This window comes from Cherax quadricarinatus, chromosome 88, assembly GCF_038502225.1.
Source record: "Cherax quadricarinatus isolate ZL_2023a chromosome 88, ASM3850222v1, whole genome shotgun sequence".
NCBI classification, from domain to species: domain Eukaryota; kingdom Metazoa; phylum Arthropoda; class Malacostraca; order Decapoda; family Parastacidae; genus Cherax; species Cherax quadricarinatus.
The window spans coordinates 15883482-15906332 of record NC_091379.1 but is presented as its reverse complement, the minus strand read 5'-3'; the positions used below and the strand labels follow the sequence as shown (position 1 = coordinate 15906332).

At 45.5% G+C, this 22851-nt stretch overlaps 1 protein-coding gene across 1 annotated transcript in view; it reads right to left on the bottom strand.

Moving 5' to 3' along the window:
* Positions 1–257: 257 nt before the first annotated feature.
* LOC128698668 (uncharacterized) overlaps positions 258–22851 on the bottom strand; it is a 50933-nt gene continuing 28339 nt past the window's right edge. The window contains exon 3 of the mRNA XM_070104005.1: positions 258–2797. Coding sequence (XP_069960106.1) covers positions 1203–2797 — 1595 coding nt within the window. The 3' untranslated portion in view covers positions 258–1202. The remainder of the gene's footprint in view (positions 2798–22851) is intronic.

Below are 22851 nucleotides of genomic sequence, written 5' to 3'. Positions count from 1 at the left end.
TGGAACATAGTACCGTATCTTCGATAGTATACCTACGGTCTTGGAAATTTTCTTGGAAATTTGTTGTGTGTGTGTGTGTTTGAAATTTGAGTCTTATCAAAGTGGATTCCTAAAAAATTTCCCTCTGTGAATTTTGTGATAGGTGATCCGTTTATCATTATGTTAAGAGGGACATCTGTAGCTCTGTTTCCAAACTGAATGAAGTAGGTTTTGTCAAAGTTTAGAGTAAGTTTGTTAGTCCTCATCCAGGTAGATATTTTCTACAATTCGGTATTTACAGTATTGGCTAGCGTGACTGGGCTCGGGTGAGAGAAGACGTATGTAGTGTCAGCTGCAAATAGTGTGGGTTTGAGTAGTTGCGATACATTTGGTAGGTCATTTATGTATATGAGAAAGAGAAGAGGGCCTAGGACACTTCCCTGTGGGACACCAACTGTAATTGGCTGTGCGGAAGAGTTTGCCCCATTTGTGTACACATATTGGCTTCTGTTGCTGAGGTATGAATTTAGGTAGTTGAGGGAGTGCCCTCTTATACCATTTTATATGGAGCAAGTCATGGTCAACTGTATCAAAAGCTTTACGTAAGTCAATGAAGATCCCCAGTGGGAAAGCTGGGTAGTTTGGCCCGAGTCATGTAATAATGATTCAATATACAATTTATAATCAAAACCACTATAAGTTAAAATGTATTTATTTTTTTTTTACAATAACAATTCTTTTGGCTATTAAAAGTAAAACAGTTTAATAGAAAAATACGATTTAAAATCCATGGAACACAGAGAAAATGAAATAAGCATGGAATTAAAAAAAATGAATACAATAAAAAATTAATTTACAAGGAAGGGAATATAAAGGAATACATTATACAATGAATAAAAAATATGAATATACATAGTATACATTGAATAAAAATGTGAATATACATAGCAGCAAAAATAAGTTTTTCTAACATGGGATTACATTTCCATAACGTCGCAGTACAAACTCCCACAGTCGCATAAAAAAATCTAAACAGCCGTAAGGTATTAAATTTCTTTATATTTAGCTTCAGGTAAAAAGGTGGTAGCTGGCTACACTGCAGGTGTATATATGTGCTAGGACTCTGCATCTAACACGTCATCACTGCTTAGAAATAAAGCTTAACACTACGCCTTGCATTCGACAACCTAACTTTTCGCACTCGTTTAGAGGCTGGAGTAATATCATGAGCCTCTGAGATCATTCGACAACCTAACTCTATCGCATTCGTTTCGAGCTGGGGTAATATCATGAGCCTCGTGGAGATCATTCAACAACCTAACTTTTCGCATTCGTTTAGAGGCTGGAGTAATATCATGAGCCTCGTGGAGATCATTCAACAACCTAACTTTTCGCATTCGTTTAGAGGGTGGAGTAATATCATGAGCCTCGTGGAGATCATTCAACAACCTAACTTTTCGCATTCGTTTAGAGGCTGGAGTAATATCATGAACCTCGTAGAGATCATTCAACGACCTAACTTTTCGCATTAGTTTAGAGGCTGGAGTAATATTATGAACCTTGTGGAGATCATTCAACAACCTAACTTTTCGCATTCGTTTAGAGGCTGGAGTAATATTATGAACCTTGTGGAGATCATTCAACAACCTAACTTTTCGTATTCGTTTAGAGGCTGGAGTAATATTATGAGCCTCGTGGAGATCATTCAACGACCTAACTTTTTGCATTCGTTTAGAGGCTGGAGTAATATCATGAGCCTCGTGGAGATCATTCAACGACCTAACTTTTCGCATTCGTTTAGAGGCTGGAGTAATATCATGAGTCTCGTGGAGATCATTCGGCAACCTAACTTTCCGCATTCGTTTAGAGGCTGGAGTAATATCATAAACCTCTTGGAGGTCATTCGACAACCTAACTTTTCGCATTCGTTTAGAGTCTGGAGTAATATCATGAGCCTCGTGGAGATCATTCGACAACCTAACTATCTCGCATTCGTTTAGAGCTGGGGTAATATCATGAGCCTTGTGGAGATGTATCGTCAATTTCTTCTTTCGAGTAAAGCTGCAGTCACAAGAAAAGCACTTGTGACGCTGGTTGGCTCCATGGGCAGTCCAGTGCCTCTTGAGATGACCTTTCGAAGCCACTCTGAGTCCACATTTTGGACAGATCTTAGCTGGGTTGGAGGTCCTAGGGGTCGTTTTCTGAGCCTCTCCATCAATAACAAGAATATCTTTACACCCATTCATGGAAGGGATGGTAACAATGATGGGGTACAACTTCATGCTGGCATTTTTGTTCAGTTGGATGTCACCACCTTGGTTACCACACTCATTTCCTGTTCGATTTTTTTCATTTGATAATGGACTAAAATTAGTTATATGGGGATCTATGTTTTCTTTGGCTTCATTCTTTTTTATATTGCTAACTAAGCGTTTAGCTTTTGAGAGTGCAGATGGCTGGGATAGTAACTCAAATAGTTGTTCATGCTGGGATAGTGGGCCCGTCCTTGGTAGCGCAGACGGTTGGTGTTGGGACAGTGGAGCCGGCAATGACTGTTGGATCGGTAATGGTAGTACAGATGGTTGGTGATGAAACTGGTGAGCCGTCAGTGGTTGAGCAGATGGTTTATGTTGGAAGTCTGAGGCCCACCATGGTAGCACAAATATGGGCAATTTGTCTTTTGTTTGACCGACATCGGCCAATGTTGCTGAACTCTCTCTGTAGTAACGCTGACTAGGCGAATGGCCAACACTGTCCACAGCTTCTCCTTGAGAAATGTTAACGGAACGTAATTTAGCATCGGCTGCCGACACCGCACCTGAAGGAGAGTTTGGTTAACACTACAGTCTACCAACTGCACGTGGGCCAAGGGTGCGTTTTACCTGTAAACACTCAAATTACAGTATATTTAGTGTACACACACACACACACACACAATCTCTCCGTGGGTCCTTAGAGAGGGAGCAGACACACTACGTGTGCCACTAACCAAAATCTTCAACACTTCCTTTGAAACTGGGCAACTACCTGAAGTATGGAAGAAGGCAAATGTAGTCCCTATATTTAAGAAAGGAAACAGAAATAAAGCACTAAATTATCGACCAGTGTCACTGACGTGTATAGTATGCAAAGTCATGGAGAAGATTATCAGAAGGAGAGTTGTGGAACACCTTGAGTGGAAAGATTATAAAGGACAGCCAGCATGGATTCATGGAATACAAATCCTGTGTCACAAACCTACTAGAGTTTTATGACAAGGTAACTGAAGTAAGAAATGAGAGGGAGGGGTGGGTTGATTGCATTTTCTTGGACTGCAAAAAGGCCTTCGACACAGTTCCTCACTAGAGATTAGTACAGAAGCTGGAGGAACAAGCACATATAAGAGGAAGGGTACTGTAATGGATCAGAGAATACCTAACAGAGAGGCAACAGTGAGTCATGGTCTGTGATGAGGTATCACAGTGGGTGTCAGTGTTAAGCAGGGTCCCACAGGGGTCAGTCCTGGGACCAGTGTTATTCTTGGTATATGTGAACGACATGACAGAAGGGATACTCAGAAGTGTCCGTTTGCAGATCATGTGAAGTTAATGAGGAGAATTAAATCAGATGCAGACCAGACAGGTCTACAAAGAGACATGGACAGGCTGGATGCGTGGTCCAGCAACTGGCTCCTAGAATTTAACCTCGCCAAATGCAAAGTCATGAAGATCGGAGAAGGGCAAAGAAGACCACAGACAGAGTATAGGCTAGGAGGCCAAAGACTGCAAACCTCATTCAAGGAGAAAGATCTAAGAGCGAGTATAATACTCAGTACATCGCCAGAAGCACACATTAACCAGATAACTGCTGCGGCACATGGGCGCCCTGCAAACCTGAGAATAGCATTCCAGTACCTCAGTAAGGAATCGTTTTAGACTTTATACACTGTACATCAGGCCCATACTGGAGTACGCAGCACCAGTTTGGAACCCGCTCCTGGTCGAACATGTCAAGAAATTAGAGAATAGAGAAAGTGCAAAGGTTTGCAACAAGGCTGGTTCCCGAGCTAAGGGGAATGTCCTATGAAGAAAGGTTAAGGGAAATCGGTCTGACAACACTGGAGGACAGGAGGGTCAGGGGAGACATTATAATGACATACAAAATACTGCATGGAATAGACAAGGTGGACAGAGACAGGACGTTCCAGAGATGGGACACACAGACAAGGGGTCAAAATTGGAAGCTGAAGATTCATACGAGTCAAAGGGATGTTAGGAAGTATTTCTTCAGCCACAGAGTTGTTAGGAAGTGGAATAGTCTGGCAAGCAATGTAGTGGAGGCAGGAACTATACATAGTTTTAAGACGAGGTATGATAAACCTCATGGAGCAGGGAGAGGGAGGACCCAGTAGCAATCAGTGAAGAGGCAGGACCAGGAGCAGAGTCTCGAACCCTGCAACCACAATTAGGCAAGTACAATTAGGTGAGTACACAGTCCACTGAGCATAGGGGCTCCAGCAAGGGCAGGGATTGAAGGCAGGAACGTTTCAATGGAAGGAACTATAACACCTCAGAGGATGCAAAGGGAGACAGTGGGAGGATGACAGGGAGAGGTCAGTTTTTGTCTACGGGCTCCAGGAAGTTGAAGGGGCAACCTACGATGAAAGAAAACAGGAGGAGAAAAAAGCGATTGAAGCTATCATGAAAGCAATAGGTGAGGGCGACATGACCCAGGTGACAAATTTTAGGAGAATTGGGTGGTTTGTGAGTGGAAGGAAACGGCCTGTCAAAGTAATTTTCAAGGCAGAATCAGCTCGAACCAGAATCCTGCAGGAGAAAAGACGACTGGGGGACAAACTGGAGTACCGGAGAGTGTACCTCGACGCAATCTTCCGACTGGGATATCAGATCCTGAGGAAAGAAGGAGAAGAGGGGGAGAAGGGGTTGCACTGCTTATAACAAGCCGATGGGGATTTGAGGAAATGGAAGGCATGGACGATATTGGAGAAAGGGATTACATAGGTACAATTCAGTCTGGGGAACATAAGGCAGTCTTTGCAGTGATATATAACCCGCCACAGAACTGCAGGAGGTCAAGAGAGGAATACAAGGAGAGCAACAGAACGATGGACACACTGGCTGAGGTGGCAAGAAGAGCTCACTCGAGCAGAGCAAAGTTATAGGTTATGGGCGATTTCAACCACAGGGAGATCGATTGGGAAAACCTGGAGCCACATGGGGGTCCCAAAACATGGAGACAAGATGATGGATGTGGTACTGGAAAACCTCATGCATCAACATGTCAGGGACACTACCAGAGAGAGAGAGAGAGAGAGAGAGAGAGAGAGAGAGAGGAGGATGAACCAGCAAGACTGGACCTTGTGTTCACCCTGAGCAGTTCAGACATTGAGGACATCACATGAAAGGCCCCTTGGAGCTAGTGATCACGTGGTTCTGAGTTTTGATTATATAGTAGAGTTACAAGTGGAGAGGGAAACAGGAGTTGAATGGGAAAAGCCAAACTATAAAAGAGAGGACTACACAGGTATGAGGAACTTCTTGCAGGAGGTTCAGTGAGACAGAGAATTGGTAGGAAAGTCGTTACCAGGAACGCTTGAAGTTCCTAAACCTGTACTCCCTAGAATGCAGGCGGGAGAGATACATGATTATTTTCACTTGGAAAATCCTAGAGGGGTTAGTACCAAACTTGCACACGAAAATCACTCCCTACGAAAGCAAAAGACTCGGCAGACGATGCAACATCCCCCCCCCCAATGAAAAGCAGGGATGCCACTAGCACGTTAAGAGACAACACAATAAGGTCCAATAGGGGTCCAAGACTGTTCATCTGCCTCCCAGCATACATAAGGAAGATTACCGATAGACTCCTGGCTGTTTTCAAGCAGGCACTGGACAAGCACCTAAAGTCAGTACCTGACCAGCTGGGCTGTGGTTTGTACATTGGATTGTGTGCGGCCAGCAGTAACACAGCCTAGTTGATCAGACCCTGATCCACCATGAGGCCTGGTCACAGACCGGGCTGCGGGGGCGTTGACCCCCAGAAAACTCTGCAGGTAAACTTCAGGTAAACTACAATCTTCAACACATCCCTTGAAACTGGGTAACTACCTGAGATATAGAAGACGGCAAATGTAGTTCCCATTTTTGAAAGTCAGAAAAGAGGCACTAAATTACAGATCAGTGTCACTGATGTGTATAGTATGCAAAGTCACGGAGAAGATTATAAGGAGGAGAGTGGTGGAGCACCTGGAACGGAACAAGAATGTAAATGACAACCAGCACGGATTCATGGAAAGCAAATCCTATGTCACAAACCTTTTGGAGTTTTATGATAAAGTAACAGAAGACACGAGAGAGAAAGAGAGAGAGAGAGAGAGAGAGAGAGAGAGAGAGAGAGAGGGTGGCTTGACTGCATTTTCTGGGACTGCAAGGCCTTCGACACAGTTCCTCACAAGAGATTAGTGCAGAAGCTAGAGGATCAAGCGCGTTTAACAGGAAGGGCACTGCAGTGGATCAGAGAATACCTGTCAGGGAGGAAACAACGAGTCATGGTAGGTGATAAGGTATCACAGTGGGCACCTGTGACTAGCGGGGTCCCACAGGGGTTGGTCCTAGGACCAGTGCTATTTTTGGTATATGTGAATGACATGATGGAAGGGATACACTCAAAAGTGTCCCTGTTTGCAGATGTGAAGTTAATGAGAATTAAATCAGATGAGAATCAGGCAGGACTTCAAAGAGACTTGGACAGGCTGGACACCTGGTCCATCAACTGGCTTCTCGAATTTAACCCCGCCAAATGCAAAGTCATGAAGATCGGGCAAGGGCGAAGAATACTGCAGAGTATAGGCTAGGTGGCCAAAGATTGCAAACCTTGCTCAAGGAGAAAGATCTTGGGGTGAGTATAACACAGAGCACATCTCCGAAACTACGCATCAACAAGATAACTGTTTCAGTACAAGGTCGCCTGGCAAACCTGAGAATAGCATTCCGATACCTTAGTAAGGAATTGCTCAAGACACTACACTGTACGTCAGGTCCATACTGGAGTATGCAGCACCAGTTTGGAACCCACACCTGGTCAAGCACGTCAAGAAATTAGAGAAAGTGCAAAGGTTTGCGACAAGGCTGGTTCCAGAGCTAAGGGGAATGTCCTACAAAGAAAGGTTAAGGGAAATCGGCCTGACGACACTGGAGGACAGGAGGGTTAGGGGAGACATGATAACGACATACAAAATACTGCGTGGAATAAACAAGGTGGACGGAGACAGGATGTTCCAGAGATGAAACACAGAAACAAGGGGTTACACCTGGAAGTTGAAGACTCATGAGTCAAAGGGATGTCAGGAAGTGGAATAGTCTAGCAAGTGATGTAGTGGAGGCAGGAACCATACATAACTTTAAGACGAGGTATGATAAAGCTCGTGGAACAAAGAGAAGACCTAGTAGCATTCAGTGAAGAGGCAGGGCCAGGAGCTATGAATCGACCCCTGCAACCACAAATAGGCGAGTATACAGCCTTGTGGCGCAATAGTAGCCTGGAGTTTACCTGGAGAGAGTTTCAGGGGTCAACGTCCCCGCGGCCCGGTCTGTGACCAGGCCTCCTGGTGGATCAGCCCCTGATCAACCAGGCTGTTGCTGCTGGCTGCACGCAAACCAACGTACGAGCCACAGCCCGGCTGATCAGGAACTGACTTTAGGTGCTTGTCCAGTGCCAGCTTGAAGACTGCCAGGGGTCTGTTGGTAATCCCCCTTATGTGTGCTGGGAGGCAGTTGAACAGTCTCGGGCCCCCGACACTTATTGTATGGTCTCTTAACATGCTAGTGACACCCCTGCTTTTCATTGGGGGGATGGTGCATCGTCTGCCAAGTCTTTTGCTTTCGTAGCGAGTGATTTTCGTGTGCAAGTTCGGTACTAGTCCCTCTAGGATTTTCCAGGTGTATATAATCATGTATCTCTCCCTCGCGCTCCCAGTAATTGAGGTGTTTTATCTCCGTTATGCGCGCCGTGAAAGTTCTCTGTACATTTTCTAGGTCGGCAATTTCACCTGCCTTGAAAGGTGCTGTTAGAGTGCAGCAATATTCCAGCCTAGATAGAACAAGTGACCTGAAGAGTGTCATCATGGGCTTGGCCTCCCTAGTTTTGAAGGTTCTCATTATCCATCCTGTCATTTTTCTAGCAGATGCGATTGATACAATGTTATGGTCCTTGAAGGTGAGATCCTCCGACATAATCACTCCCAAGTCTTTGACGTTGGTGTTTCGCTCTATTTTGTGGCCAGAATTTGTTTTGTACTCTGATGAAGATTTAATTACCTCATGTTTACCATATCTGAGTAATTGAAATTTCTCATCGTTGAACTTCATATTGTTTTCCGCAGCCCACTGAAAGATTTGGTTGATGTCCGCCTGGAGCCTTGCAGTGTCTGCAATGGAAGACACTGTCATGCAGATTCGGGTGTCATCTGCAAAGGAAGACATGGTGCTGTGGCTGACATCCTTGTCTAGGTCGGATATGACAAGGATGTCAGCCACAGCACCGTGTCTTCCTTTGCAGATGACACCCGAATCTGCATGACAGCGCGTCTGACTCCAGTTCAGAAGGCTGGGTATTCGAGCCACTCCGAGGTCATCCTTATTAAGAGGTATGATAAAGCTCGTGGAGCAAGGAGAGAGTGGACCTAATAGTGACCATTGAAGAGGTGGGGCCAAAAGCTGTGACTCGACCCCTGCAACCACAATTAAGTGAATTAGGCGAGGTGAGTAAACACACACACACACACACACACACACACACGTCAGTGAATAGCTAACAGATACCAGGATACAACGATTACACCTTGTAATAATACGAAGTATAACAGTAATTACCTTGAAATCCTGAAGAGGCAGAGGAGCTGAATGTCAATTTCCTTAAAAGATGTATACCCGGAGTATACCTGGAGGGTGTTCCGTGGGCCAACGCCTCTGAGGTCTGGTCCGTGACCAGTATTATTATAATCAAAACTAAGTGCTAAACCTACCAGGGTCATACAACGCTGCAAGGTAGGGTGTGCAAAACGTAGAATTTGTAAGGGCGGTGAGGAGTGCTAAAGGAAGTAAAATCTTAGTTTATGTAATAAATTTGTTGCTGACAAAGTTAAATGGGGAGTCTGTCAAACTTTGGGCCCGTCAGCGAGGAGGGCAGATAAAGTAAGGATGTTAGAGCGGTGACAACGTTGGCGGTAAATTCTGCTTGCTCGCTGGTAAACAGGACAGTTCAATAGAATGTGGCAAACTGAAACCGGAACCAGACAATTCTAAAAGTGGAACTAAGCGCCTCTCAATGAGATACCCATGAGTGAGATGAGAAAGCGTAGTCTCCGAGGCACATCAATAAGACCAGAATCCTAAACACGGCTTGATAGAAAATAATTTGCCATGAATCAGCTCGGACCAGTATTGTTCCCAGCGGTTGCGAAGGTGTAAGGAACTGGTGCAGGGACTGGTTGCGAATTATTATTATTATAATCAAAAAGAAGCGCTAAGCCACAAGGACTATACAGCGCTGCAGGGCAGGAAGGAAGCGAGGGCATCAGGTGGCAAAAGGGAGATGGGTGAGTAATAGGTTACGGATAACAGCGGGGTAGTGGATGGTGAAAGGGTAAAGGGCAGCAAGAGACTGAACTAGAAAGGGCTGAGGGGAGTGCGAAAAGTATCATCAGAGTTTGTGGAGTAAATCAGTCATTGTCAAGAAGTCAATGAGAGAGTCAGGATTAAAGGAGGGTCCATCAGCAAGAAGGGAAGGTAAAGAGAGAGTAGTAGAACGAAGACGACGTTGGAGGTAAATTCTGCGTGCTCGTTGATAGAGAGGGCAGTCTATCAGAATGTGGCTAATCGATACTGGAACTTGACACTGCTCACAGAGAGGAACAGGGTGCCTAGGTGGCTAGAGATTACAGCAAAGCAGTCTGAGAATGAAATACTTCTATATTAAACTGGAAAGTCATGCGTGTTGTTTGTCCGTCGATTCGACGAGGACCATCTAGTCATCCTGGGGTCAAAGTTGGTGGGTACGCAGACGACTTGTCAGGCCAATCCGCGTACGAAACGTTCTCTGGCAGTGTGGACAGGGAAGGGTGGCGGCATCAAGGGGTCTGATGGCTCTGGTCTTCCTCGCCTGCCTGCGCTACTCAGCTAGTGAGATTCTGCTTGCCTCGCAGGATGTTGCCCCTTTCTGGACAACTGCTCGCAAGTCATTCCTGTCCTGAGCTATCAGCTCCCACATGGTGTGGTTGATGTTGAAAGCTTTCAGAGCAGTCTTAAGGGTGTCCTTGTAGCGCTTCTTTTGGCCTCCTTGAGAGCGCTTTCCATGCTGCAGTTCGCCAAACAAGAGTTTCTTTGGCAGCCGGTGGTCTGGCATGCGAGCAACGTGACCTGCCCAGCGAAGCTGTGTCTGCATTAGGATGGTGTAGATGCTAGGCAGGCCAGCTGTAGTCAGCACTTCTGTGTCTGGGATCTTATCTTGCCATTTGATGCCGAGAATTTTTCTGAGCCGTGTGGTGTGAACTTTCTGGCGTGACGTTTTTAGACTGTCCAGGTTTCGCAGCCATAGAGAAGTGTGGTGAGGACTATGGCTCTGTACACCTTGATCTTGGTGCTTGTGGTGATGCCTCCTCGGTTCCATACATTCTTGTGGAGCCTGCCGAAGGTGGCACTGGCTTTGGCAAGTCTGGCATTCACCTCATCATCGATGACAACGTTTCTGGAAAGGGTACTGCCGAGGTAGGTGAATTTGTCTATGGCGTTCAGTCGCTGCCCGTTGATGGTGATGTTTGGTTCAACATACGTCTTTCCCGGAGCAGGCTGGTGCATCACTTCAGTCTTCGTTGTACTGATTGTCAGCTCGAAGTTGTTGCAGGCGTCAGAGAACTTGTCAACACTGTGCTGCATGGCGGCTTCTGAAGCAGCGTTGAGGGCGCAGTCATCAGCAAATAGCAGGTCATTGATGGTGTCAGTTGCAGCCTTGGTTTTTGCTTCAAGCCTCCTGAGGTTGAAGACAGACCCATCTGTACGGTACCTGATGCCGATTCCTGCGTCTGTGTCCCTGAATGCGTCTGTAAGCATGGCCGAGAACATCAGGCTGAACAGGGTGGGAGCAAGCACACAGCCTTGTTTCACTCCATTTGAGACTGGGAATGGTTTAGACGTCTCTCCATTGTCTTGGACTCTGGCCAGCATTCCATCGTGAAGTTAGTGTACGATGGCGATGAACGTCTTTGGGCAGTTGTACTTCGCCATGATTCTCCAAAGGCCCTCTCTACTAATGGTGTCGAAGGCCTTGGTCAGATCAACGTAGGTGGAGTACAAGTTGGCGTTCTGTTCCTGACATTTCTCCTGTAGCTGTCTAGCAGCGAACACCATGTCGATAGTCCCACGATCTTTCCAGAAGCCGCACTGGCTTTCAGGTAGGAGTCCTTGCTCTAGATGTTCGTTGAGCCGATTGAGTAGAACTCTAGCCAGGGTTTTGCCTGCGATGGAGAGCAGGGAGATACCACGGTGGTTGTCGCATGCCTGGCGGTTTCCTTTTCGTTTGTAGAGATGCACGATGGAAGCATCTTTAAAGTCCTGAGGAACTGTCTCGTGCTGCCATACAAGCTGGAAGAGTTGGTGAAGTTTCTCTACCAGTGCCATTCCGCCTTCTTTGTAGACTTCAGCAGGGATGGCGTCAGACCCAGGAGCTTTGCCACTGGACAGTTGACGTATTGCTTGCCGAGTCTCCTCCAAAGTGGGGATGGCATTCAGCATCGCGTTGGTCGGAATCTGAGGTAGACGTTCGATGGCTTCATCGTTGATGGTGGATGGACGGTTCAGCACGCTGTCAAAATGTTCTGCCCATCTCTCTAGAATTTTCTCCTTGTCTGTGAGAAGCGTTGACCCATCTGCACTGAGGAGTGATGTGCCAGAGGTGGTAGGGCCGTAGATTTCTTTCAGGCCATCATAGAAGTTCTTCATATCGTTTCTGTCTGCAAAGCCCTGAATCTCATCGGCTTTGTTGCCGAGCCAAGAGTCTTGCATTTCACGCATTTTTCGCTGGGTATTGCTGCGTATGTTTCTCAGTGCATCTTGCTTCGCTGTGGACTTTGGGTCGTTGATGTGGGCCATGTAGGCCTTTCGTTTCACTTCCAGCAGCTGCTGGATTTCTGTGCAGTGTTCGTCGAACCAGTCCTTGTGCTTCCTGGTGACGGGTCCTAAACACTCCATGGCTGTGCTGTACACACTATCACTATCACAGAGTGAGGTCCATGCTGCTTCGACGTTTTGAACGTCTAGCACGACGGACTCCAGGCAGGTTTCCAGGATTTCTGCAAAGGACTGCTTGACGTTGTGGGCCTTCAGCTTGCCGACGTTCAGACATTTTGGTGGTTTTGCGCCCTGAGGGCGTCTCCTGGGCTGGATACGGAGCTTGAGTTTCGAGACGATGAGGCGATGGTCTGTCCAGCATTCCGCGCCACACATGGCCTTCGTGACTTGTACATCTTGCCTGTCCCTCTTCCTGACGATGACAATCAATGAGATGCCAGTGTTTGGAATGCAGGTGCATCCATGATGTCCTGTTGCAGGTAGGGAGGCTGAAGACGGTGTTGGTGATCAGAAGGTCGTGTTCGGTGCAGGTCTGAAGGAGCAGCAGGCCGTTGCTATTGCAGCTGCCCACCCCATGCTTTCCGATCACGCCTTCCCAGGCGCTGTCACGACCGACTCTCGCATTAAAGTCACCAAGGATGATGAGCTTATCTGCGCTGGGGACAGTGGTGATGACGGCATTCAGGTCTTCATAAAACTTGTCCTTAACCTCGTCTGGGTTGGTGATGGTGGGGGCATAGGCGCTGACAATAGTGGCAAACTTCTGTCCGCAGGACAAGGGGATTCTCATCGTCATAAGGCGATCATTCACTCCTTTTGGTGGGCCAGCCAGCTTGCCAATAAGGAATGACTTCACTACAAAGCCAACTCCTGCCTCCCGTCTCTCCTCGGCTCCTCGTCCGGACCAAAAGAAGGTATAGCCTGTTCCTCTTTCGCAGAGTTCACCCTCGCCTGCAAGTCTAGTCTCACTTATGGCAGTGATGTCAATGCTGTATCTGGCGAGTTCGTTCGCGATGAGTGCTGTACGTCTCTGAGGTCTGAGTCGTCCCTGTCGAGAAGCGTACGGACGTTCCAAGTGGCAAGGTTGAGAGGTGTGATCTTGGTTTTCTTCTTTGATGTCTTGTAATTTTGACCGCATGTAGAAGGGTGCCCGTCAACCACGGTAAGCTGGCTAGGGTTTCGTGGAGCAGGCAATGTTTGGGACACCTTTTCTAGTCCGTTCCTCATGCCATGGAGGTGAGCAGTGCATTCCTGAAGAGGGCTGCTCAGTCACTCAGGCGGCTGCCGGACTCCACCGCTGCTCCGGTCGGTAAAGAACGACCCTATGGCCTGAGCCGCCTGTGTGCAGGTCCGCGGCTATGACTTCCAGTGTACCCACACCTGTCGCTTCATCGCTTGCCCGTCGCCACAGGTCTTGGGTGATGAGGTGGGATAAAGGATGACTGATGACATGTGCTGTGACTTTGTTTAAAGTAAGGAAGAGTTGCGTAGCATCGACCTCACTCTCTCGTCCGGAGCCATCTGAGGCCAGTGGCAAGACAAAGTCGAGACGACTGGAGATTCAAATTCAAAGTTTATTCTCTATAAGGATTACAATGCTGAGTTTACAGAAATTTGGTTATTGTTTGGTTTACCGGGGGTCAATGACCCGACGGCTACCCTCACTTGGTTTAGCCGGCCTATCGAAGCCGTTGCCCAGGGTGTGGCTGCTGTTGCATGCTAACAGCTACTTGGAGCTGTTAGTGAGAGCTGGGCGTCAGGTGGGGACCAAAAGCTGGCGAGCTGCCCCGAGAAGGGCACGACAAGCTCCCCCATGCCAGAGGTACTACCCCTCCCTGAACACCCCAGTCTGAGAATGAAATACTTCTATATGAAACTGGAAAGTCATGTACTACTGTTAGCGCAGCAGAGGCTGCCTGCTCATTGCCCTGAACATCACCATGACCAGGGACCCAACAGAATATAATTTCTTTGTTTTTGCTAGAAATGCGGTGCAACCAAAGTTGTATACGAAGAACTAGGGGATGTGGCAAATTTTTTGATAGCTTGCAAAGCACTAAATGAGTCAAACTACTACGAGTGTTGATGTAGGCCTGGTCGCAATATGTATAATCTCTGAGAATTGTTGACAGTTCAGCTGTGAAAATGCTAGCCGAGTCTAATCAATGACCTCGCAAAACAATGTCCGGGAACACTGTTGCAAACCCGACACCATCGGAGGATTTAGAACCATCAGTGTAAACTGCATGAGAATGAGACCGGAAGGGAGCGAGAAGCAACTGTATGTATTTGAGGTTCCATGTATGGCAGTGGAAAACAGACTCGAACTGTCAGAACCTCCCAAGGAGAAAGAAAAATTAGATACTAGAACATGTAAAAGTGGCAATTGAAGAGAAGCCAAGAGCGAGTGAATATGAAGAGAAAAGGTACAGAGTAAACAGGGGCAGTGAACAAATAATGGACCTCTACTAAAGTCCATTACTATCCTGTATGTAGATGGACCGTGAAGGTCACAAGAGCGGACAAAATATCAGAGACAATGGACATCAAGGCGATCGTTCAATATGGAACGTTCGCCTCTGCATATAATCTCTCAACAGAGAAGGAACGAAAAGCACCTAGACAAACGTAATCCTTGATGATAAGTATGATAAAGTTTAGAAAGAGTTGCTAGGGAGGCCGCAGAATCTATCTGGTACTCTTTAATCTAGTTTCGATAAAATAAGGACTGAACGAGTTGAAGGAGAGTTCGTTGATCCTCCTCAAGAAAGATGAGCAAAGGTTTTAAGAAGGTTCAGCCAGTTATGGCAAGTTGCTTTCAGGGAGGTAATGTGAGGTTTGTAGAGCAGCCCGCGGTCAAACTGAAGACTTAGAAATCTGACTGTATCACGTTCAGGAATTCGGGAACCATACAGGTATAGCTGAGTATTAGAGATAACAGAACGTATAGCAAATGTAATCTAGTGCGTTTTAATACCAGAAAATTTAAACCCATGGCAAACATGATCAATAGCATTCTGGAGAGAGGCTGGTATTAGGTGGCAGTTAGCGCTTGCACAAGCTATAGCAAAGTCCCCCTCAAGGGAGGTTCCTTGATGCTAGTCAGGGGCTTTTGATCTAGAGAATTGGATCTGTGCTCCAGTTCCTTGAATTAGGCCTGAATATCTTCCATCCGCTCCACAGGTGCTGTATAATTCCATGGGTTTACCTGGAGAGAGTTCCGGGGGTCAACGCCCCCGCGGCCCGGTCTGTGACCAGGCCTCCTGGTGGATCAGAGCCTGATCAACCAGGCTGTTACTGTTGGCTGCACGCAAACCAACGTACGAGCCACAGCCCGGCTGGTCAGGAACCGAGCGCTCCCCTTGATTATAATAATAATATAACAAAGTCATTAACATAAAAGTGATGACCAGGTATCAGATGGGAGAACAGAGGCCAGATCATTAATAGCTAGTAAAAAAAGTGGTGCTAAGGACACATCCCTGAGGGACACCTTCAGCCTGGATATAGTCAGGAAAAAGCAGATCAACCCGGACACGTAAATGTCTCTCAGACAAGAAGTTTCTAAGGGAAAGTAGCAGATTGCCCCGGAGGCCTAAGGAATGAGCTTGGGTTAAGTTGTTATAGCTCCAAGTCGTGTCATATGCTTCTTCAAGATCAAGAAAGACTGCGATAATTGCGTGGTTACTAGCAAAAGTGTTACGAACATAGGTGTCTAAGTGGAGCAGGGATGTTGGTAGTGGAGGGGCCTTTACGAAAGCCAAATTCTCTCTCTGAATAGTACACAGAACGTCTGCTTACTAGATGTTCCATCAACTTGCAAACCGCACTGGTAAGAGCAATGGGCCGATAGTGGGAGGCATCGTGGCCCTACCCGGTTTAGGAAAAAGCAGAACCACGGCAGTTTTCCATGAACGGGAAAGAGACCCTTGCGACCAAACAGGATTAAAAAGACCTATGAGGACTAACAGATGTAAATATTGAAGTATACTAATATAAATGCTATCGGATCCAGCTGCCGTCAATCGGCAAGTGGAGTGTTGAATCAAGTTCTGGAAGAGTAAAAGGCATGTATACCTGGAGAGAGTTTCGAGGGTCAACACTCCCTTGGCCCGGTCTGTGATCAGGTGTCATGGTGGATCAGGGCCTGATCAACCAGGGTGTTACTGTTCATCGCACGCATCTTGACGTACGAACCACAGCCCGGATGGTCAGGTACTTCAGGTGCCTGTCCAGTGCCTTCTTGAAGACAGCCAGGGGTCTATTGGTAATCCCCCCTATGTATGCTGGGAGGCAGTTGAACAGTCTTGGGGCCCCTGACACTTATTGTGTTTTTCATCTTGCCAGTGGTGTCCCTGCTTTTCATTGGGGGAATGTTGCATCGTCTGCCGAGTCTTTTGCTTTCATAGGGAGTAATTTTCGTGTGCAAGTTTGGGACTAATCCCTCTAGGATTTTCCAAGTGTATATAATCATGTATCTATCCTGCCTGCTTTCTAAGGAGTACAGATTGAGGAACTTCAAGTGTTCCCAGTAACTGAAGTGTTTTATCTCAGTTGTGTGTGCCATGAAGGTTCTCTGTACATTTTCTAGGTCAGCAATTTCACCTGCCTTGAAAGGTGCTGTTAGTGTGCAGCAATATTCCAGCCTAGATAGAACAAGTGACCTGAAGAGTGTCATCATGGGCTTGGCATCCCTAGTTTTGAAGGTTCTCATTATCCATCCTGTCATTTTCTAGCATGATCACTCCCAGGTCTTTTACATTAGTTTTTTGCTCTATTGTGTGGTTGGAATTTGTTTTATACTCCGATGTAGTTTTAATTTCCTCAGTTTTTCCATATTGGAGTAATTGAAACTTCTCATCATTGAACTTCATGTTTTCTGCGGCCCATTTAAAGATTTGGTTGATCTCAGCCTGGAATCTTGCAGTGTTTTCAATGGAGGACACTGTCATGCAAATTCGAGTGCCATCTGCATAGGAAGACACGGCGCTGTGGCTTATATCCCTGTCTATGTCAAATATGAGTATGAGGAACAAGTTGGGAGCGAGTACTGTGCCTTGTGGAACACCTTTTCACAGTAGCCTCCTCAGACTTTACTCTGTTGACTATTTTTGTTAATTGTTAGCAAATCATCTGCAGGATGTTTACAGGGCATTACTTGTCACGTGTCATGTGGGTGTTTGATTACGTGGATTGGGTAATAACACTCACGTTGGATGTTCTAGTATATTGGGTGGGATATCTGAAGCACCAAGACTGACCTGCCATCTGTCTTACCGTCTCTACTTCAACTGGCTCGCTGAGTGCCTCGGAGGGTAGCTGCATTCAAAGCATGCTAGGTCAGCTGAACAGTGAATAACAAGTGATTCACACAGACAGTTGGTAGCGAGTCATACTACTGCTAACTGGTTACTGGTACTACTGGTAACTGGTACTACTGGAAACTGATACTGCTGAGAGCTTGGCGACGCTAACATATGTGGTCCTGACATACAGCTAATACAAACTAGAGATGGCAGGCGTACGGCTTGGGCTGATTCTATAGTGGCAGAGTACACAATTGAACATTGTAACATACACAAGGAGAATATTGGAATGGAAGCTAATGTAAATGACTGTAATGAAACTGTAATGCATTACAAGGTATAATATAGCACAACTCATCAAATGAGACTCAACATTGGGATTACACAATAGAAGTGATAAGAAAAATGATCGATTGATCTGTATTCATGTGATCTACGGATTCTGAGGAAGAAATATATACAAAGAAAGAAGTGTTTAACAGAAAGGCAGACTTGGTGCACTCAAATCTAGACTGTTAAATCTCAGAATTTGGAGAGAACGTGAATACAAAAAAAAAAAAAAAAAAATTCTTGAATATTGATAAGTTGATACCGTAATTATTCATCTATACAGGTTATTCACATTTAACCCCAACTCTGCTAGGGTGAGATTGACATATGCAGAATGGGTGTCATCTCTGGGAGGATCAAACTGTTGCACTGGCTAACTCATGCCGTATTTGAGGCAGCTTTGAATTGGTAGCTACAAATGATGCTTTAGGATTTCTCAATACCTGTTGTGCATGTAGGGTATAATGACGTTCAGGCTGACCGTCTGACTGAGTATCAGAGGTAGAGAGTAAGATAAGATAAAATAAGATAAGATAAGATTTCGTTCGGATTTTTAACCCCGGGGGGTTAGCCACCCAGGATAACCCAAGAAAGTCAGTGCGTCATCGAGGACTGTCTAACTTATTTCCATTGGGGTCCTTAATCTTGTCCCCCAGGATGCGACCCACACCAGTCGACTAACACCCAGGTACCTATTTGCTGCTAGGTGAACAGGACAATAAGTGTAATGAAACGTGTCGAAATGTTTCCACCCGCCGGGAATCGAACCCGGGCCCTCCGTGTGTGAAGCGGGAGCTTTAGCCACCAGGCCACCGGGCCACAGGATCAGGAGGATTGTCAGAGTCACATTAGTCTGGGTTGGAACATCATTATCATATACTAACTTCATATGATCTAAATGCGATTCTTTATACTGACCAGTACTAATTTCTCTAACCTTATACTTATTACCAGTGATATGTTCAACTATTCGATAATGACCAACAAACTTTTGATCAAGCTTAGGCATTGCAGACGTTTTGTTAGTCAGCATAACTCTCGAACCTACTTTGATTTTGGACGATTTTGCTCGAGTGTTAGCGACCCTTGTAAATTTTGCTACTGATTTATGAAGCGTTTCACGGATTCTTCTAAAGACGCTTTGAGCTAGGCTGGTACGAGTTGCTATGAAATCATCAGGGTTGTAATTTGGTTTCGGATTAGAATATAGCAACTCATAAGGCAAACGTTTATCTACACCATACAATGCATAATGTGGAGTGTCACCTATAGAAACATTGTAAGCAGAATTTATAGCACACTGCACATCAGGTATAACTTCATCCCAAGTTTCACTGTTGGGATTGATAGTGGCTCTCAAGACATCAAGTACTTTCTTATTGGTTCACTCTGCTAACTCATTGCTGGCAGGATGATGAGGAACAATGGTGGATTTAGATATCTTGTACAAGGTACACAAATTTTCAAGAATCTCATTACAAAATACACCTCCATTATCTGTTACTAGGGACTTAGGTATGCCTGCAGATAATGCGTTTTTTAAACGCTTTAGCTACTGTCTCGGCAGTCTTATCTGCAATAGGAACTAACTCACAATATCTGGTGAAATGGTCTACCATAACACAGATGTTTGTTACCTTGGAGGGAACATTGGAAATTAGTTAACAGATCTAGCACAACTCTTTCCCATGGTTCGCTAGTAGTTGGATGCACTTGGATTGGATTTGGACCATTAGCATTACCTTTATGTTGCATGCAGACACTACATTTCTTAACACTCAGAAATGTCAGTTGCCATACGAGGCCAAAAGTATTTCAATCTGGCTTGTTTTACTGAATGATCCATACAAGGGTGCGCAACACCCGGTATATCGTGTACTAGCTGTAAGGCTACATTCACTAGTGACTGTGGAATTACTAACTGGTATACCCTTCTGCTAGGAGTACCCAACTCGGCTGTTCGATACAGTAATTCTTGGTTCATGACAAAGTCACTGATGGGTGCTGGTGGCTTCACAGTCAGAATAAGATCTTCCTGGAGCAGGAATCGAATCACACCAGACCACAAGGGATCTGCTCGTTGAGCATTCTTTACATCCTCGGTAGTAAATGGAGGGTCTGCAGTTACTATACTAACATGTCGTGATAAAACATCTGCGACTACATTCGACTTGCCAGGTAAATGTTCAAAAGTAGGATTGAACTCTTGCATAGTCAAGGTCCATCTGGCTAATCTTCCAGTAGGTTGTTTGTTCTGGAATAAAGGCATCAGTGTAGTGTGGTCTGTCAAGACATGAACAGGGTACTCATAAATGATGTCTCGGAAGTGCTTTAAAGACCATACTATTGCTAAAGCTTCTTGCTCAGTTACTGTATAATTACGTTCAGCCTTCGTAAGGACTCGGCTAGCAAATGCAACTGCGTTGTACTTGCCATCGGTCTTCTGAGCTAGTACGGCACCTATGCCAATTGAACTAGCATCAGTTGTCAGAGAGAAGGGCTTAGAAAAATCTGGAAATTTAAAAATTGGAGCAGATGTTAGCTTTTCTTTTAGAGTTTGGAATTCTCTTTCTTGACAGAAGGTCCAAACGAAAGGAGCATCTTTCTTAAGCAAATCAGTTAGAGGAGCAGCTATGGAAGAAAAATTGGCAATGAAAGATCTATAAAAACCTGCTAAGCCCACAAAGGATCTTTCAGCATCATCAGTTTTGGGAGTTGGAAAATTTAGTACTGCAGTTACTTTACTTTGGTCAGTTGTAACCCCTCTAAGAGTGACTATGTGACCAATAAACTTGATTTCTGATCTGAAAAATTGACATTAAGACAGTTTGATCTTTAAATTGGCTTGTTCAAGCTTACCAAGTACTACATCAAGCCTTTTCAAGTGTGTATCCACATCTTTAGACATGACGATTACGTCATCTAAGTACACCATAAGTGCATTACCTATGAGACCTCTAAAGATATTAGTCATGAGCCTTGAGAACGTGATAGGGGAGAATCGTAATCCAGAGGCCATATGGAGGAAGTGATAATGACCTGTAGGAGTGGAGAATGCAGTTAGCTCTTGGCTGTCCTCGTGAAGAGGGACTTGCCAAAACCCTTGTAACAAGTCCAGGGTTGAAAAGACTTATCTCTGATATTACGTAAAATATCAAGTGCAGGAAGTGGGAAGTGATCTGGAATAGTTTTCGCATTTAACTTCCTAAAGTCAATCACTGGGCACCAAGTATCATCCTTCTTAGGTACTAGGATCAAGGGCACATTTCAAGGTGAATTGCTAGGTGCAATAACTCCATCATCAAGCATTTGATTGATCAATTCTTCTGCAACAGTAACTTGTGAATGAGGCATTCTGTATGCAGGTATATAGATAGGTCTAGTACCAGGCTCAAGTGGGATCTGATGGGACAATAAGTTTGTTATACCCATCTTCTCACCTGGTAAGGCAATGGTTTCATGATGTTTGCTCAACAGAATCAACAAATGCTTGACCTCGTCTGGGAAGTGAGTGGGAGCTAAGTCTTCCTCCTCAACTGGTGAAATGGATTGATCCAGTGAAGTGGATGAGGTCTCCCCAGTAGAAATAGCACAGACCCACTGGTCAGGTGACAACTCATCCTCTACCTGAATGGGTAAGGATAGTGAACAAGGTCAACAAGATTGGTATTTGCTCTGAGACGAACACTGTGACCAGAAGTGTTAGCTGGAAGAAATGGATCTTACTATCTCTTACAACATCTAAGGATGGCTCAACAAATAAAGCCTTTACTTTGCAGGAATCACTGTCAACTAGGACATTCTCACCATCTGGAACACTAGAACATGAATAACAGTCAGTGATTCGCGCAGACGGTTGGTAGCGAGTCATATTAGTGGTAACTGGTACTACTGGGAACTGATACTACCGAGTGCTCGGCGATGCTAACGTATGTCATCCCGACATACAGCTAATACAATACAGACGGCAGGCTACGTCTTGGGCTGACTCTACACAATGGCAAAGTACACAACAATTGAACATTGTGACATACATAAGGAGAATATTGGAATGGAAGCTAATGTAATTTACTGTAATGAAACTAATGAAACTTACTGTAATGAAACTGTAATGCACAGTAACAGCACCTTTCAAGGCAGGTGAAATTGCTGACCTAGAAAATGTACAGAGAACCTTCACGGCGCGCATAACGGAGATAAAACACCTCAATTACTGGGAGCGCTTGAGGTTCCTAAACCTGTATTCCCTGGAACGCAGGAGGGAGAGATACATGATTATATACACCTGGAAAATCCTAGAGGGACTAGTACCGAACTTGCACACGAAAATCACTCACTACGAAAGCAAAAGACTTGGCAGACGATGCATCATCCCCCCAGTGAAAAGCAGGGGTGTCACTAGCACGTTAAGAGACCATACAATAAGTGTCAGGGGCCCGAGACTGTTCAACTGCCTCCCAGCACACGTAAGGGGGATTACCAACAGACCCCTGGCAGTCTTCAAGCTGGCACTGGACAAGCATCTAAAGTCAGTTCCTGATCAGCCGGGCTGTGGCTCGTACGTTGGTTTGCGTGCAGCCAGCAGCAACAGCCTGGTTGATCAGGCTCTGATCCACCAGGAGGCCTGGTCACAGACCGGGCGGCGGGGACGTTGACCCCCGGAACTCTCTCCAGGTAAACTCCAGGAATGAGACAACATTGGGATTACACAATAGAAGTGATAAAACTGGTAAACTAGCACCTACACCACCCTCCTTGCTAGTATAAAACTGGTAAACTAGCACCTACACCACCATCCTTGCTAGTATAAAACTGGTAAACTAGCACTTACACCACCCTCCTTGCTAGTATAAAACTGGTAAATTAGCACCTACACCACCATCCTTGCTAGTATAAAACTGGTAAACTAGCACCTACACCATCCTTGCTAGTATAAAACTGGTAAACTAGCACCTACACCACCATCCTTGCTAGTATAAAACTGGTAAACTAGCACATACACCACCATCCTTGCTAGTATAAAACTGGTAAACTAGCACCTACACCACCCTCCTTGCTAGTATAAAACTGGTAAACTAGCACCTACACCACCATCCTTGCTAGTATAAAACTGG